At 39.9% G+C, this 18,715-nt stretch overlaps 1 protein-coding gene across 28 annotated transcripts in view; it reads right to left on the bottom strand.

Moving 5' to 3' along the window:
- dst (dystonin) overlaps positions 1–18,715 on the bottom strand; it is a 155,072-nt gene that overhangs the window by 48,180 nt on the left and 88,177 nt on the right. For 27 of the 28 annotated variants that reach the window (XM_053679460.1, XM_053679452.1, XM_053679455.1 and 24 more), the window contains 18 exons: positions 17,605–17,693; positions 17,364–17,472; positions 9,153–16,787; positions 8,920–9,066; positions 8,523–8,738; positions 8,247–8,396; positions 7,843–8,076; positions 7,228–7,380; positions 6,799–7,032; positions 6,339–6,593; positions 5,674–6,222; positions 4,749–4,925; positions 4,124–4,247; positions 3,693–3,901; positions 2,993–3,310; positions 2,245–2,411; positions 1,805–1,961; positions 112–238 (listed from right to left, as the gene is read on the bottom strand). In XM_053679460.1, coding sequence (XP_053535435.1) covers positions 112–238; positions 1,805–1,961; positions 2,245–2,411; positions 2,993–3,310; positions 3,693–3,901; positions 4,124–4,247; positions 4,749–4,925; positions 5,674–6,222; positions 6,339–6,593; positions 6,799–7,032; positions 7,228–7,380; positions 7,843–8,076; positions 8,247–8,396; positions 8,523–8,738; positions 8,920–9,066; positions 9,153–16,787; positions 17,364–17,472; positions 17,605–17,693 — 11,050 coding nt within the window. The remainder of the gene's footprint in view (positions 1–111; positions 239–1,804; positions 1,962–2,244; positions 2,412–2,992; positions 3,311–3,692; positions 3,902–4,123; positions 4,248–4,748; positions 4,926–5,673; positions 6,223–6,338; positions 6,594–6,798; positions 7,033–7,227; positions 7,381–7,842; positions 8,077–8,246; positions 8,397–8,522; positions 8,739–8,919; positions 9,067–9,152; positions 16,788–17,363; positions 17,473–17,604; positions 17,694–18,715) is intronic. The other variant, XM_053679474.1, reaches the window with a different exon arrangement.

Raw genomic sequence — 18,715 nt, 5'->3', positions numbered from 1 at the left:
TCACATTTCATCCATTTAAGACCATACTGGAAACATTGCCTTGGACAGAAACAGGCACAATAAGTGTGCTCATAAATTCCTTAAAAAAATAATAATAATCTCTGGGAATACCTGATTTATGATGCATTCTGGCTTTGGCTGGTGATGTCAAAACACTGATTAGGGTACACAGTGCAGACCCTTTGCTATTCATATCTTGGATAGTGGGAGCTTTAGCAGTCCATTCTTCTAGTAAGCCCTGTAGAGAGAGAAAACTGGCTTGTAAAGCAGTATAAAACACCAAAAAATGCAAAATATGCATCTGTTAACTTTCCCAAAATTACTGAGGGAAAATTCACTTTAACGGTATCAAGAAAGAGGAGGCTATTCAATATCATTTCTAACAACTTAAAAACTTTTATCCTATTGCAATTGAGATCTTTGATCTTCATAGTCATGTATATTTAGTTTTTAGGAATTGAGATTTTTTTTGTTTAAAGGATATTTAACATTAAAATGATATTAAAATAAATTCATAGTGTATTTTTATTCATATACATTTCCAGTACAATATGCCTCATTATTAGTCTAGTGTGAAATATGTGAGTTAACTGTCTGTGTAAGTGATAAAAGGATAAGAGCAGAGACATGAAATATACCCTAGATGAGGGTCAGATGTCCTGTGTATTTTTATTAAGGATAATCTAGCACACAGAGCAGATATGGAGCTGTTTGTCTTTGCATATGGGTGCAAATTGAAATCATAACAGCCTCCCTTACTAGGTCACATTCTAAGTATACACATATTATAGCATGAAATCATGGTTTTCATGCACATATTTAAAAAAAATAAAATAATGAATAATAATATAAAACTGCTAATTTATCAGTAACTAACAGGTCAATGTTTTCAGCTGCTGGTAAAGAGGAGAGCTGTGCACTTCTCAGTAAGAATTTCAAAGCAGGTAACACTGGCGACAATACGTTCATATCAATTTGAACAACGTTTATTTAATTGGTCCAATTCCGCTGCTTGAAAACGTGCTGCAAGAAAACCGACATTAACGTGGTTGATTACGAGCAGCTGAATGGAGAGCAGGATGCACAACTGAAAAGAGTCAGTAATTAAGTCCATGTTACAGGGTCAGTAGTAATATTACTGTATTCTGTAAAGCTGTAAAGTGCATGGAAAACGAGAGTGACTGAACATTGGGATGTCCTCCGACTCAACTCGTAGTATAAATAACACCCAAGCATTAGGAAGGAATAGAAAAGGAAAAGAGAACGTTTTTACCAGCTCTGTCCGGTTCTTCTCTCGTATTAGATTATGTTGCCGTCAACACGACGTTGACCCCAAGCTGCATTCATGTCATGGCCAAATTGGAAACATGGCACGACTGTATATGCTGCAATATTTTCTAATGAACGTAGTTGGTTGTATTTCTCTAAATATAATATAAACGAAAGTAAACCACTACAACCCTGACCGGGACAAAGCCCAATTTACACAGGAAGCGGTAAACGTGTCACATCACGCCGTATCCAGTACTATCACATGTTAATTAACGTGGCCTTTCTTTGTCCCGCGAGCTTCACGTCTGCCTGCCTGCTCCTGTCCCGTCCCTGCGTCAGACTAAAAACACCCGTTCCCACGACTCTTGTGGGGTCCCGTGGGATCCCAGTCCCAATTCACACCTCTTCTACGCATTTTTTCTTCTCTGAACAGAAAGAAATAAATGCACTTTTGTTGTGGGAGCAAATATAAGATCGAGCTCAGCTCTAAGGTATCACCTGTGTGGGGAAACAGTGACGAGAGTGCACTCACGTTGACTTTCTTCATGTCATTTCCCAGGCCCTGTTCACTGCAGTTGGGCTGAACCACAGGCACTTGCTCTTTTGTCTCCTCCAGCCACTTCATCAGCACCCCTGCGGCTGCTTTGAACTCACTCAGCTGGTCCTGGCAAGACACCACCTCCTCCTCTCTTTAATACACAACATCCACACACACACACATATTGTTACTTTCTCATGACACAGCAGTATGCCCACTAATGAGGCCAACCATGCAGGTGGCATTAATTATCATTTCTGACATGACTCATTGAAACAAATCTGGTATTTATTTTCACACAATACACAGTTATAACACACACAGTTTAGATGTCAATAATATGTGCTTTATACTGTATCTAGGGCCAGATAAATAAAAAAATAAATAAATATCTTTTTTTTTTTTTTTTAAAGACACCATAGAACACCACTCACTTCTCTTTAACAGTGTCCTTAAAGGTATTAAATGTGTTCGACAGGTTTGCCATCTTGCTCTGAATTAGAGCTGCGCTTCCCTCTGGGCCAGAGTTAGAAATCTCCTTCGACAACGAGTGCAGTGTTTCCATGTCCTTTGCATGTTCAGCCAGCTCTGCATTTATATCCTACAAACACACAGATTCAGAAGGTTTGAAATTACACATGACTATTAAATCGTCTTAAGCTGTGAGAGTACACTACTGGTCAAATTGTTTGGAGACACTTCCCGTGATCTTAAAAACCTTTTGATCTGAAGGTGTATGATTAAATGTTTGAAATCGGTGTTGTAGACAAAAATATAATCATGCCAACATATTCATTTCTTTCATTAGAAAACTAACATTTTATTTACAAAAAAATATATTTTTTAAATGGATGACTTGGAGCGAAATATTCCGAAAAGCAGCCAGTAAGTGTCTGGCGTAGGTGGGAACTCCTTTAATACTGTTTAAAAAGCATCTCAGGGAAATTCTTCAAGAAATCGGTCGAGAAAATGCCAAGAATACATTTCTGGAAATTCTACGCAAAAAGGGGGTCTACTTTGAAGATGCTAAAATACGAAATTATTATTATTATTATTTTATCACAACATAATAGTCCCATTTGTGTTATTCCAGAGTTTTGATGATTTTATTATTATCCTGAAATGTGGAGGGGAAAAAGTACATTAGAGAAATATTCCTTAAGGAAGTCACTTGGGGATTACCTGCACCAGCTGGGAGAGCTCGTTTACATTTTTCCCAGGTCCGTCGGCCTCATAGAGAGCGTGCAAATGTTTCCGCACAAACTCCTGGACCTTCTCAGATGTCTTCTCAAAGTGTTCCACCTTGTCCTTCAGCCGCTCCATCTGTGAAATCTTCAGCTTGTGCTTCTCGCAGGCGCTGTCAAAGCGTTGTGTCAGTCCTTCCATCTTCGCCTGGAGAGCAGCTGCTGCTGCTGGCTCAGCAGTCTCGACAAACTTCTTCACTTTGGCCTTCATAGTGGAGATACTGCTCTGTCTGCTAGACATGTCTTGCTCCAGAGCCTGTGTATAAAAAATAATAATAATAATAATAATAATTGTGATTACATAATAATCTCTGTCTTTCTTGTCCACATAGGCAATAATGCTGCCGTTTCTATAATATGTTTCTTGTCAGTATTAGATGGGAACAAACAAAGATACAATTTTCTTTGAAACATTTAGTTTAAAAAAAAATACTGATATTCATTGCTAAATGAGATCATGTTAAATACTGTTAGCATTAGGGTCGCATAAACTAGCCGACTAGTTGACTGATCCATTTGCTAATCGCTGTTCTGGGGATTTCTACTCAGCTGGAGCGATGTGAAAATCAGTGAAGTATATCAACTGCTATAATAAAAATGTCCTAAGAACTTTCTATTGGTTAGAAAAAGCAACATACCGCCTCCCTGCTCAGTGCATCTGCAATAGCAACTGAGTCTAGGGGCACTTGGGATTCCTCCACAACATTTTCCTCCACCTTCTTCATCCAGTTCATCATCTCATCCAGACCATCCTGCACACTGAGCGAGCGTGTTAACGTCACCTGCAGCTTCTCATTCCGGTCGCTCACTGATTTGGACAAGTTATCGTACCGTTCCGCAATGTCGTCTGGAAACGGTTTAGAGAGAGAGATAAAGTATCATAAACACTGTAGTAGACTGTAATACTGTTTTTATAGAATTATAGTACACAACTACAACATCTTATAAAAGGTCCCCGACGGTCATTTAAATTGAAATATTTGGTTATCAGAGCTCCGTTTACTTTTTATTAGACAGAATTTATTATACTTTAAACGGAGTAGCAGAGATTTGAGGGAGTATGACTCACCAACTGCTTCCCGAATCTCATCCTTGTTGTTTAGCAGGTCTCCCTCTGCTGTGATGAGAGCATCTGCTGTTTTGCGTAGTGTCTCCAGAGCCACCTGATGGCCAGCCGTCTGCCCTTGAAGAGCCTAAGACGGACAACGAAATACTAAATAACATACGCTAATCATTATCAGTATCATCTAGTGTACGGTAAATCAGGAGAATCCTCAAAAGAATTACTGGGACATGGATGAGTAATCGATCACTTAAAAAAAAAAAAAAGTTCACTTTGCCCTCATATTAATGGGCACACAGAATGGCCTACAGAATGAGCGCAGAGCATTAATACAGACAAACTATATCCGAGCAAGCTGGTTCATTTACGTAATCGGCGTTCTCTGCTCCTTTAACACAACCTTTAAGTGGCTTTTTGTGTGGTGTTATGTTGTTTTGAAAAGAGTGTATGTGCATATGGAGTGTTTGCTCAGCTGAGTGATGTTCTTACAGCCCTTTTGGGACTATGAGCAAATTCTGAAGAGTGAGCGTGAGAACCGCATTTCCATTCCATGTTGTCTATGCCAGATGTAAATGTTTTGACTCCAATAACATAGCTGTGAATGATGAACGCGTGAGTTTCATTCTCATGCCTTGGTCTCTTCCAGTTGTCTCTGGAGTGTTTGGGGGTCTGCTGCAATAGGTTCGGACTGCTGCCTTCTCGCCTCTGCCTCAGAACTATCGAGCCACGTCAACAGGCCACTAGAAGCGTCTTCATACTTCTTGTACTTGTCAACGACATCTTTGAGATTGTTTCCAAGCTGGTTGCACTGAAACAAAGGATACTTCATTATAAGTACAAACTATACATGTGCTCAAGTGTTTAAAGACATGTGAGATAGTGGAAAGGAGGGAGGAAAAAAAAGGCTTGTAAACCCCTTAAACTCTTAGAACATTTAGGTAGGACCAGACTTACATTTCTTGCTCTTGTAAGTACATACATCAGCTACAAAATTACTGGTACCCTTCATAAATACTGACTTGGGGTGTTGTACTTGTGTCCCTTTACTGCACGATTTTCATGCGAGTCACTATTTTTTATAGGCATTGCCGATTTATAAAAGATCTCATTTCAAAATGTTTCGGTTATATTTTGAACATAAAACTTTCTAGGCTGCAAACAAATGTGATACATGTGAGTTTGTTTGGTCATTTTTACGTTCTTCCAATAACAAAGGTTTGATTTATTTCATATTTTCAGTGTGAGATGAAGCTAACTAACTGTAAAGACATGTTTTCATAACAATTACAAAGGGGGCCAATAATTCTGCTGCCAATGATATATTTTAATATAAAGTTTCAGAGTAGGTGGTAAAGATGAAAGACTGTATAATAAGCTAGTGATTTAAGGGGTTAATAACCTGGGATATCAGCTTTGGAAGATGTAGTGATACACAGGACTTATTACTTTATTTGCTTAGAAATGTTGCCATCTGTTGGTCAAGAATGAGAAGCACCATGCTAAGAAATACTGCAAGTCCCAAAAAACATCTAAGCAAAGACAAAAAGCGCAATTACTTGGGTGTGCGTGACTTTGTATTGAGTAGTGGTGGAATCCAGCCTCTCCTTCACAGCAGCACACGTTCCTGAAGTGTCCACCTCGAGCGATCCCTGTTTCTCCTTAGACTCGCTACGGCTGCAGGCCTTGGCCACATCAAGCACTTTCTGGCCCGAGATGGTGATGAAACGCAAGTCTCCCTTGTGGGAGATCACGTCCTCATAGAAGCTTTTCTGCTTCTGAAGCTTCTCCTGCAGAACATCCAAGTGGCCAGTGGGGGCTCCCAGGTCTGCCAGCTGCTCCTGTGCCTGCTGCAGCCATACTCCAAACTCCTCGTAGTCACCTTGGAACTTGCGAAGCTCCTCCTGAACACTCTGCATCTGCTTCATCTGCTGCTCAGCCTGGGTGAGCGAAGCCTCATAGCGCCCCCTCAGCTCCTGCATATCCTTCTGGAGCTTCTCTTTTTCAGCTGGAGAGAGAATGTCTGCTTGCTTATCCAGCAGAGCCTGGGCAGACTGGGTGGCAATGATTAGGTCTTGCTGCTGGGAGAGGATCTTTTGGTGGTGAGCCTGTAGAGGGATGTTTCAACATTATGTATTTCATTTCTCTATTTCTAGAACTTTCTCAAATTTAATTCTATACCTCCCAGTACAACATGATTAAGCAACTGCACTCTTCTACTGACCTTAAGCCTCTCATATTGCTCATCTATATCCAATTCTTCAGTGTCTTCACCTGACCACTCTGGGATGTTATCTGTAGTGTCCAGTGCATTTCCATTAGGGTCATCTTCCCTTCCTGTTATCTTTCCTTCTACTGGCATGTTTCCATTCTCTTTGGCCATTCCTCCCATCTCTTTTTCTTTCCCGATGTTGGATACCCAGTCTAAGAGAACCTCGATTTTATTTTTGGTCTCTTCAAGTTGTTCCACAGCTGCAACCTAAATACAAATACATATTTTATGTGTATGTGTGTGTGTGTGTATATATATATATATATATATATATATATATATATATATATATATATATATATATATATATATATATATATATATATATATATATATATATATATATTTCAAAATACCTACAACCAGCTAGAATTATCAGTGCTAACAAAAGCAGCAGTAGAAACTGTCCAACCTTTTCTGTCTCCTGCTTGATAACGGTCGTCAAAACGTTCTCCAGTTCTTTCCTTGTTTCCTCTGCCCTCTGGTTAAGCATATTGGCTTTGCTTGTTACCTCTTCCACCTTGTGCTCAAGAGCAGTCACCTGCTCAGGTGTCAGTTTGCTCCGGTTCTCCTCCAGGAACTTCTTTGTGCTACTGATCACTTCGTTCAAGGCGCTTACATTAGCCTGGATGTCTTTCTGCAAAGCCTGATCGAAAGAGAGGGAAAAAAAAAAAGAGACAGACCAGGGGTCATGAATTTAGTATCTAATTATACAAATCTTAACAAAATGCGCTTGCAACCGCAAGAGATAAACACATTTTAGGTTGAGTTATACAGTAAAAAATTTTTTATGAAACAACACTTCTCAGCGAAATACTGTATACGATGCGCACGTGTATACCTGGTTCTCTTGCTGGTACTGCTGGAGGTCGCCGACACTCTTTGCAGCGTTGGATTGCTGCTGGTGGCCGATGAGACGGTTCTCAGTCTGTGTTAGGTCATCACACAGCTCCTGCAGCTTGGTTACAAACTCCTTCTGCCTCTCGACAGCATTCTGGCACAAATGACGACTTGAGTTATAAAATGAAAATTCTTTCATCTTAAAACACTTCAATATTCCACAAAGGTCAACACGACTGAGTATGCTGTAAACATGCTAGCTATTAACAAGATTAGGGTTTTGGGCTATGTGTGACAAAGACAAAAGTTTTCTTGGATGTGTTAGGGCTGACTTGTTGGAAAGCATTCCAAAGAAGATGCACAGTGAAAAGCGCTGGTCCTCTCGAGTAAGTGCTCAACGGTTTCTTGAAGCCTGCAAAACGTCAACACGATCAGAAAATACTCGTATGCTGTGATCATGCAGTGTTATTGTTGTGCTGTTAGGGAAATCGTGCAAACCATGACATCTGAGCATTTCCTACCAACGGCATACTGACATATTGATTCTATCATCAGTAAAAGCATCCCATTCCAACACATTTCAATGAACTCCATGAGGATTTGGAGTCATTCAGACCTGCTGCTGAATCTCATCCACACAGATCTCCAAATGGCGGTCCAGTGTGTGCCTCTGAGTAAACGCTCGCTCCATCAGTTCCTTAAAAGCTCTCTGTGTGGCACTGAGTGATTTCAGCATCTGTCTGCTCTGGGCTGGGTTTAGGAACTGTGCATGTTCAGATATGAAGTTCTGAACATCAAAAGCTGTATCTTCTAGATTCTGTCGAGCGCCAGAAAGGTTCTTCTCCAGGTCCTTAAAAATAAAAAAAAAAGTCTTTAAATGATTGTGGATTAAATGCCAGTATGATTTACACTGTATTAATCTTCTTTTTTTGTCTTGTCAATAAAATGAGCTGAAGGAAATTCTTAGTTAGCCTATGAAATAAATAAAATTGGATTTTTTTTTTTTTGAATGAATCATACCTTATTTTGTTGTATCTTATATTTAACCGTCTCCAAGTCATCTGTGTTCGTGATGTCAAGTTTACATACCATCACACAATTATCTTGAATACAACACGACAGCTTTTCAAGAGAGTGGAGAAGATCTTGAGACGTACATTCTAATTTTGCCTGAAAAACATTCGGACATGAAAATTTGCACCTTATGAATAAGTCTGTCAACACTACACACTATTACATACACTCTAATCCTAAATTAACAAAGGAATATGGTCTACTTCACAGATACATACTGACCTTGGCTGCATCGATGGCCTGGAGAACTGCGTTACGTCTCTCAGATGATAAATGGCAAACATCTGTGAAAGCTGCTTGCGAATCTACAAAAACTGTAGCTAAGTCGTGTTGGATTTGTGTCGGGATGAGTTCATCAGCAGATTTTAAAAGCTGCTCAGCCACCTCCAAATCTGAGGTTAAAATGCCAGGAAATGCTGCAAGCTGTGCCTCCAAAGACTAGAAATGAAAACGTTTGGGATTAGACATTATACAAACAGGAACAAGATGATAAATGGAGATGGATGGAAAATATGTCTAGATAGTAAAGCAGATGGACAATATCAGAAGAAAGCGAGCAAGATTGTGTGAAGCATTAGCCAGAAAAAGAAATGACGCAAATTTGCAATGATGGACAAACCTGAGCTGCTTCTAGTTGGTCTTGTAAACCTTCAATGTGAGTCGCTAAAGGACCTTGGGACAAAAAGTCATTCCTGATGTCTTCAAGTGTGTCATAGTGATCCTGGAGTTTACCGACACATTCCAAGTAATGCTGGGTGGGACATTTCTGCAACATAATCCAAAATAATAATCATTTGTTAACTATTTATAGTAGTATCCAAATTCAAAATGTATCTCAAGTTAAATGCTCACTCTGGGTCTAACTTTGACCTCCTCTGCTTCCTCAATGGTTGAAACATTTGCCTTAGAACACTGCTGATTGGACAAAGCTGAGTGAAAGACATCATCAGCACAATCATTGCTGGCAGAAGCATTGGGCTGACTTTCAATCCCTTCCATACATGAGCCTTCAACTCCCTGAGCAGTGGTTCCCAGCAGACCTAAAATTTCTTTCAGCATTTCTGGTTCTTTGCCAGCAGACATCTCCTGAATCATCTCTTGAAGCTGCGACTGCATTAGCTCTGGACTACTGGGTTCCTGACCATGACCGGCCACATAAGATGGACACTTCTCTTGATTTACACACACTGGAAGAATTCCCTCATGTTCACTCCAATCCTTGAGCAGACTTAGATCTTTGCTCTCAACAAGGACCCGAGTGACAAATGAGTCATGTTGAGTTGCAGCAGTGGGTGAGGTGTCCTCACTGTTGTCAAGGGCTTGCCTTTCTTTGCTCTGGATCTCATTTATAGATCCTTTGACTGCAGTTTTTTCCAGTTCTGAAGAATTTGCACACCGCTTATCTCCATTATGTTCAACACTGTTGGAGTCTTGAGGTGTATGAACATTAAGCAAGTCTTTGTGTGATGAATTTGTTGGAATAGTGGATTTCAGTGTAACAGATTTTGAAGATTGTTCTCCCACAATGTGCGCTGGAGTGATGGCAGTTTTGTACTGTAAGGCTTCTGTATCATATCTGTTTTTCTCGGATATGACAAAGCCTGAGTTAGGCAAGCTGGCGTCGATTGCTGCGTCAGGTACTCCACCTTGCTCGGCTAAGCGTTGCTTATTGTTTGAATCATCACCGAGAGCTATGTCAGGCAGGAACTTTGAGCAAAGCTGTGAAATATCCATAGACTCTGAGGTGTTGATACTGACTGAGTCATAATCACTGATTGTCTTACTGTCAGCAAGACTGGATTGGGTCTCTACTGCTTTAAATGCTGCATGGTCATTAACTGTACCTGACTTGCACTCATGCTCAGGTCCTTCCACAATCACGCTATTAGTACACTGATTCAGATCTTTCTCGTTCAGATTTGTCTGAACAAAATCTATTGAATGAGAAACTACATTGTCTTCCTGATCTTGCATGTTTTCACTTGATTCAGGACTCACATTTGTTTTCCCTGCAGTTCCCATGTCTGATAAATTAAACAATGCGGAAGAGGACAAAGACGGTTCATTATCTGTTAGTGTTTTTATATCTTCTATTGTACTTAAGCTCTCTGAACCTCTCTCGTTGGGGGATGTACTTGCTGTTTGCTGTGGCTCAATGAAAGCACTGTGATCTTTGTGTAATTTCCCCAAGTTCTCTGATTTCCTTTCATCAGAATAAATATCGCTTTGCAATGAAGAGGAAATGCCAGAGTCACTCTGAACAGAACTTCTCCTCTGATTTACCGCTGCTTCATTAAAAGTCATATCCCTAAATCTGGTTAAAGGAGCTTGACATAATGCATTAAAGGCAATATTAAAAGAAATTCCTTCATTAAGATCATTCTCTTTTTCTGGAACATTCCCCAACTCTATACGATTTCTATCTCCACTGTATTTGGTATCCAAACAATCTGAATTATCAAGATGCTCTAAACTATGGGTATGGATAATTTGCTCAACCTCATTCTGTTTTTCTGAATCAAATCCAATAGCTGAAGAAATATCACTAACTGTCTTTAAAAGCAATGTAGTGTTCAGATTAGTGATTTGTGTTGTGTCTGTTAATACATGAGTGGTGACCTCTGTTCTTTCCCCAAAATTTTCAGTACATGGACATTTTTCACCCAGGTCCTTATCAGCGATGGCCTCACTAACTGGATTTGAGTACAAACTACTGATCATTTGGGTTGAGTCGTGTAATAGATGAGTGGCTTCCTCCGTCCTGTTCACTACATTTTCCGTATTTCCGGATAGACAATTGGTTTCCTTTGTTCTTTTCACTTCACTTTCAGTACTTGAACATTTGTCATACAACAATTTGTCAGTGATCTCCTCGCTAACTCTCTTTAAGCTGAATGATGAGTCTAAACAACTGGCCATTTGTATCGAGCTGCTTATAGGAGTGTCTTTTTCTGGCCCGTTCAATATATTTTCAGTACTAGGACATTTTTCGCCAAATGCATCATCAGTGGTCTCCTCACGAACTGTCTTTAAGATGAACGAGGAGTCCAAACTACTGATTATTCTTGTTGAAGGTGTTAATAGAGGACTGACTTCCTCTGTTCTGTTCGCTCCATTTCCAGTATTTGGATATTTTTGACTAAAATCCTCAGAAAGGATTTCATCACTATCTGCCATGAAGGTGAATGATGAATCCAAACTGCTGATAATTTGTGTCAAGTCTGTTGATAAAGAAGCTTCATCTGATGTCCTCACTGCATTTTCAGTATTTGGACATTTCTTGCCAAACCGATCAGTGAGCTCCTCACTAACTGGCTTTAAGGTCACTATCGAGGAGTCCAAACTACTGACCATTTGTGCCGAAGTCATTAAAAGAGGACTGGCTTCCTCTGTTCTATTCACTGCATTTTCAGTACTTGAACTTTTTTCACTTAGGTCCTCAGCAGGGATCTCATCACTATCTGTCATGAAGGTGAATGATGAATCCAAACTGCTGGTCATTTGTGTTAAGCGTGTTGATAAAGAAGCTTCATCTGATGTCCTCACTGCATTTTCACTTGGACATTTTTCACCAAACATATCATCAGTGACCTCCTCTGCATTTAAGGTGAATGAGGAGTCTAAACTACTGATCATGTGTGTTAATCGAGGAGTGGCTTCCTCTGTTCTGTTCACTGCATTTTCAGTATTTGGACAGTTTTCAGCATGGATTTCAGTACTATCTGTTTTCAGGGTGAATGATGAGTCCAAACTATGTATCGCCTGTGTTGTGTTTATTGATAAACTGGTGGCTTCCTCTGTTCTGTTCACTGCATTTTCAGTACTTGGACCTTTTTTACTTAGGTCCTCAGGACAGATCTCATTATTATCGGTCATTAGGGTGAAGGATTCATCATTCAGACTGGTGGTCAATTGTGTTAAGTCTGTGGATAGAGAAGTCCGGTCTACAGTTGACTTCAATGAATTTTCAGTACTTGGACGTTTTTCACCAAATGTGTCATCAGTGATCTCATTAGCTGTCTTTAAGGTGAATGGGGACTCCAAACTACTACTCAATAGAGGAGTGGCATCCTCTGTTCTCTTCACTGCATTTTCAGTAGCTGGACATTTTTCAACAGGGATCACAGCAGTCTTTAGGGTGAATGATGAGTCCAAACTATATATATCCTGTTTTGTGTTGGTGGCATCCCCTGATGTATTCAGATCATTTTCAGTACTTTGACATTTTTTACCAAGTTTCTGAGCAGTGATTTGATCATCATTAACTGTATTTAAGGTGAAAAATGAGTCCAGACTACTGACTATTTGTGCTGAAGTTGTTAATACTTGCGAGACTTCATTTGTGCTTTTCATAGTCTTTTCAGCACTTGGACATTTTTCAGCAAACTCTTCATTTGTGATCTTTAAGGTGAATGATGAGTTCAAACTACTTTCAGTACCTGGACATGTTTCACCAGTAATTTCATCACCTACTGGCGGTAACAATAATGTTGAGTTCAGACTACTGCTCATTTGTGCAGAGTTCGTTAATAGAGGAATGTTTTGCTCCGTTCTTTTCGTTTCAATTTCAGTACCAATCCCCTCAGCAGTTACATCATTTACTTTATTTTCAGTACTTTTTTCACCATTGATCTTGTCAGCATATGTCTTTAAGGGGAATGACGAGTCCAAAGTACTGGTCAATAGTGTTGACGCTATTGATAGATCAATAACGTCTGGTCTTATTCTATTTTCAGTACTTGAAGATTTTTCACTAAAATTTTCAGTAGTGATCTCATCATTAACTGTATTTAAGGTAAACAGAGAGTCCAAACTACTGATTATTTGTTTTGAATTTGCTGACAGATGAGTGACGACTTCTGTTCCATTTATTATACTGTCTATACTTGGACATTTTTCAATGAAGTCCACAGCAGGGATCTCATAACTCTCCTTCTCCAGAGCAGTGATCTCTGCATCACTATCTGGCTTTAACAGGGAGAGTGAGTCTAAACCACTGGTAATTTGTTTTGAATTTGTTGACAGATGAGCGTCTTCTGGTCTTGTTGTTGCATTTTCAGTACGTGGACATTTTTCTCCAAGTTCCTCATGAAAGAGCTCCTCATCAATAACTTCCTTAAAGGTAAATGGTGTTTCCAACCTAGTGTTAATTTCTGCTGAGGATGCTGACAGATGGTTGTCTTCTTCCAGCGTTTTCATCTCAATTTCAGTATTTAGACCTTTATCACTAAAATCAGTGAAGCCCTTTTCACTTTCTGTCTCTAAGCTAAATGATGTGTCCAAGCAATTCGTCAGTTGTGTTGATTGTGTTGCTAAGAGATTAGAATCTTTCTCTGTTTGCTTCACCTCATTTTCAGCGTTCAGACACTTTTCATCAAACTCTTCTTCACTAGTAACTGTCTTCAAGTTCAATACTGATGGATGCTGACTAGTGAATTGTGTTAAATTTGTTAATACAGCGTTGCTTTCAGCTGTTCTCATTAACCCGTACTCAGTACTTGGACATTTTTCACCATACTCCTTAGCAACTATCTCCTCATCGCTAAATATCTTTAAGGTGGATGATGAGTCCACAGTATTGGTGAGTTCAGTTGAAGTTGCTAACAGATTGGTGACTTCATCTGGCCTTTTCAATGCATTTTCAGTACTTGGAGAATTTTCAGCAACCTCTTCAGCAGTGATGTCCTCATAAATAACTGTATTTAAGATGAACGATGAGTCCAAACTACTACTCATTTGATTTGAATTTCTTAATTCTTCTGTTATGTTTCCTGCATTTTCAGTACATTTTCTGTCTTTCTCCTGATCAGTGATCTCATCATCACTTGGTGTCTTTAACGGTGAGTCTAATTCACCGGTCATTTCTGCTGAAGTTGCTAATAGATTTTCAGTACTTGGACAGATTCCGCCAACCTCCTCAGCAATGATCTCCTCATTACTAACCGTATTTAAGATAAACGACGAGTCGAAACTACCGGTCATTTCTTTTGAGGTTGTTGATAGACGAGTGACTACTTCTGACCTATTCACTGCATTTTCAGTACTTGGACATTTTTCACTGAAGTCCACAGCAGGGATCTCATCACCATCTGCTTCGATATCACGAACCATCTTTGCATTAGACAAACTGCAAACACACGTTCCATCAGGATCAGTGGTGGCCTTCTGGGCTACTTCTGAATCAAGGACAAAGCTGCCAATATCATCAGTAATCAAACCCATCTCCCAAGCCTCCCTAGCACTGATGCTCTTTCCAGATGAGTCGTAGAGACCACTAAGTAAATCTTGCTGCTGCAGGATCTGTAAAGCTATGCGAGACGATATGTAGCTTTGTGACACAGCTTGTTTCAGTACTGACATGATCGCGGTTTTATTTCTGATGACACTGTGCATTCCAAGCTGGAGTGCAAGCACCTCTAACATGGTCTCTTCATCAATGAAGCCCTTATCAAAAGCATCATTAAGGTTGTATCGCTTTCCAGAGGTGGCGTCTAAAATGCCCCCCTCTTTAACTTGGTCTCTCAGAAGGTATAACACGTGATCTCTTTCGAGCTTGTTATCATACACACCTTCACAAGAGCACTGTGTGGGGTCTTTATCTTTTGCTTGGACTGAATTTTCTCTGTCACTCAAAGGCGCATTCTTTTCTCCATCTGAAAGCAAATGTGTTTGACTCCCAATTTCGGGATTTAATTGCTGTGAAATATGCGTTCCTATAGAAAGTTGAACTGAGGAATTATGCATCTCATTCGTGTGGTGCTTCGTGCATGCGTCTGTAAACGTATCCTCAACTGAACTTTCATTTATTTTAACCGCAGATGCTGAAGCTTTATATGGAGCACTTTCCAGTGATGTATTAAATAATTCACCTGACCCTGACGTAAGACTGTCAGATTCAATAGCTGACGTTTTTATACAATGATCACCCTCAGTAGAGACCTCTGAAATAGTCTCTTCTGCTATTCTTGGCTCTTCAATATGCAAAACTGCCAATTCACCAGTGTGTGTGATGTGTGCATCATCTGGAAAATCCTCGTCTAGCGAGGACTCATGGATTTTAGCATGTGTGTCAGTTTCTGACATTTCTAGCAGTACTTTAGCCATTTTATTTAACTGCCTATCAAAAACTAACAGCCTCTGTCCTGATTTGGGGTCCATGTAGCTGTTCATCATTAAAAATGAAACAAAAAGTTGTTTGGCTTCCAAGGAAGATGGGGCGTTCGTACTCTTTTCATTAGCTTCCAATCCTTCTCTGGATCTTTCCGAGCCCTCAATTTGAAGCTCACGCATTACTAGCCATGATGAAAATCTGTCATTGAGATCTTCTACATCAGGGAACGAATCTGGTATCTCTATCGTTTTTAAAAAGTCTACTGTGCAAGCGTTGATCAAACCACTCTGTGCAGCAGAGTCAATATCAACTACCTCAGAGTTCTCTGGTATGTAAAATGCCGTTATTTTATGTCGGTTACACAGAAGATCATGCGCCAGTTTCTCAGTGATGATTTCATGCTGTGTGGACCTCGAGACAGTGAGGATTTCACCAGAGTGAGGCCATAGGAGGCCCATGAAACATTTCTGCCTTTCCAGAACTAACAGAGCACTTCTGGAACTCATTAAATCACACTGGACAGCTTCATCGACTGTCAGTCTAGCACCGTTTTTAGGGTTTACAATGCCACCATTTTGGGCTTGGTGGCTCAGAATTCCACTGGCAGTGTCCTGATCGATAAGACCCTCAGCTACGGCCTCTTCTACTGTAAGCTTACAGTTTGTTCTAGGATCGACTATGCCTCCTGCAAAGAGCTGCGCACTCAGCAGCCGGAGCATGGTCTCGCGATCTATCAGACCCTCGTGCATCGCTCCCAGAATGCTGACCTCTCTCCCAGATGTAAACGCTATGCCAGATTTCACCGCCAGCACACGTAGCCCTGTCTCCTCATGCACAATGCTCCTCTGCACAAGCTGAATAAGAGAAACTTTTTCAGCTGTGTTAGGATCGATCAAATCCTTCCAGGTATTCTGTCTTTGTAATATCTGAATATAGAGAGACTGGGGAATTAAGCCAATTTCAAATGCCCTCTCGAGACTTAAACTATCTCCAGTGTATGTCACTCTTAAGCCACCAGTGGCTAGCTGGATCTCAATGACCTTTACAGCTAGACGTTCAGAAATCGCCCCATCCTTCGCTGCAGCTACCATCGGCAAGGGTTCAGAAGAATAACGTGGACTTTGGATGCATTTATTGGCTTCGTTCAAGTCTTGCAGTTGCTTATACATGGGCTCATCCACGAGCTTGTGCTTGAATGCATCCTCCAAGTCTAGGCACATGTGGAATTCGGGTAAGATGAGTTCACATGTTATGAGCTGGGCCTCAAGAAGACTGAGCCCAGTGCAGTGGTCAATGAGACCATTCTGCACTGCGCGACATACAGACAGCACTGCTCCTTTTCCCACATCGAGAACGCCTTCGATGACTTCAAACTCCTGCAACGAAAGGCATCTGAATTAAATGTGCATCGTGAATGAGAAATCATTAACAGCTTTTAGAATTCTTCCATAAATGTTAAACATCTACTCACCCGTTAAACAAGTCTACAGATCATTTTCAACAGTCAAATCAGACTTTCAACAGCCAGAAGAGGAGAATTAAAAGCTCTCATGCATCTGTGGACAGAACTTTCAGCATCTTACGAAAACAACAACGTCGGTTAAAAGGACAACACGATGAGTATTACTGCAGCGTGGCGAAAACCTTTAAAGAGTGACAGCGTAGGAGGTTTGCCGTGATGTAAGAATAAGTAGCATTAAAAACTCATGCTCTGCTATGTTTACAGCATACTCAGTTCACTCTGTACAAAAAACCCCCCACCTTACCCAGGGATGAGTTTAAAATGTTAGCGTGAATGTACATTTGAAACCTTTCATACAGTATCATGCTCAGTGTGCTGAGGCTTCAACATGTTAGACATGCATTGAGAACAGCATTTGTGACTCAGTAACAGGCATTTAACCTTAACGTCACTCGTTTAGTTGCTGCAGAATGGAGTTCACCCGCCTCACCTGTTCAGCAGAGGGTGTCTGGTGCGCACTCATCTGAGAGAGCTCATCGTAGGCCTGGTTGAGGAGTTTTAGCTGTTCTTTTGCTTCACACTTTTCCTCTTCAGACATCCTAATGAGAATAAGAAGATCATTTATACATAATTAAAACTTTCATATAAAAAAAACAATAAAGTGGAAAATACTTCTTTTTTTTCCCCCCACTGCTTGTTATGTCTGATGTGAAAAAAATAAAGTAACATACTTGTCACTGTGCTTGGTCAGTATCTGCTGTGTATTTCTTAATGCTTCTGTTATTTGTTCTTTCTTTGACAAAACTTCTTCCGTAGGAATCTGGTATAATAAGTGAAAAAAGGACTCATTAGCAAGATTTTTGCACTGTTCATAGCTTATCAATTTAAAAAATAATAAAAAAAAAAAAAAAAAAAAAAATATGACATCACATCACATTGTACGCTACAGAATTATAAATGATAAATGCAAACATTTTGACAACTGGGCGTTAACATGTGCACATGGATTCGCTGTGTGTGTATGAATTCCGGTATAAGGCATAGGGATATAAACATTGGTATTTAAATAATATGGAGTATTACTTTGTATGCTAGACTTTATATAGTGTAGGACCACTGGGCACTCTTTGCTCCTTTCCAAGGATGCTTTCATGAATCACAACGGTCATGGGCAATGTAGCATAACAGTGGGGAGAGGAAGGACAAATACACCCTATGCATCTCGGGTGTCCACTCATTAACAAATCCATTGCCATGACAACATGAAACCTAGTGGACGAGGCCTTTGGGTCACTTTTAAACGGGTGTACAAATATATGTATGTGTAATCAATGTGTTATGGATATAAATGAAGGGAAATCTTTCTCATAAATGATTCTTCATGCAGAAAATGTCTCTGCATAAATCTGCACGTGCACAGTGTTGGTTATGTAAAAAAACAAAATAAAACGAATAATCGTTAACTGTCTGTTCTGTATGCTATAGGTTTCAAATAAGATCATTTCAGTTGAAATAAGAGATATGTTTTCAGGCATGATAAAATATTTTTTTAATTATCTGGGGGCAACTGCATTGTTTATTATAATGCTGTAAACACAGTATACGATAATCGTGAGTGTATACTTGATTTGTGTGCTTGTGAAACTCTCCACGGTCATACACTTTTTTTTTTCCACATTTGGTCATTGTACCATGACCGAAGAGGCATGTAATTAATTTAAAAACAGAAAAGTAATACAAACGAATATACACAATACATTTCTTTATTCCAAGTAATGTACATACATAAAAATGAACTCCACACTGAACCGTTCTGTGTGATTTGCTTGAAGTTATTTCCAA

The sequence above is a fragment of the Ictalurus punctatus genome, chromosome 3 (genome assembly GCF_001660625.3).
Source record: "Ictalurus punctatus breed USDA103 chromosome 3, Coco_2.0, whole genome shotgun sequence".
NCBI classification, from domain to species: Eukaryota; Metazoa; Chordata; class Actinopteri; order Siluriformes; family Ictaluridae; genus Ictalurus; species Ictalurus punctatus.
This window is presented reverse-complemented; position numbering and strand designations above follow the sequence as displayed.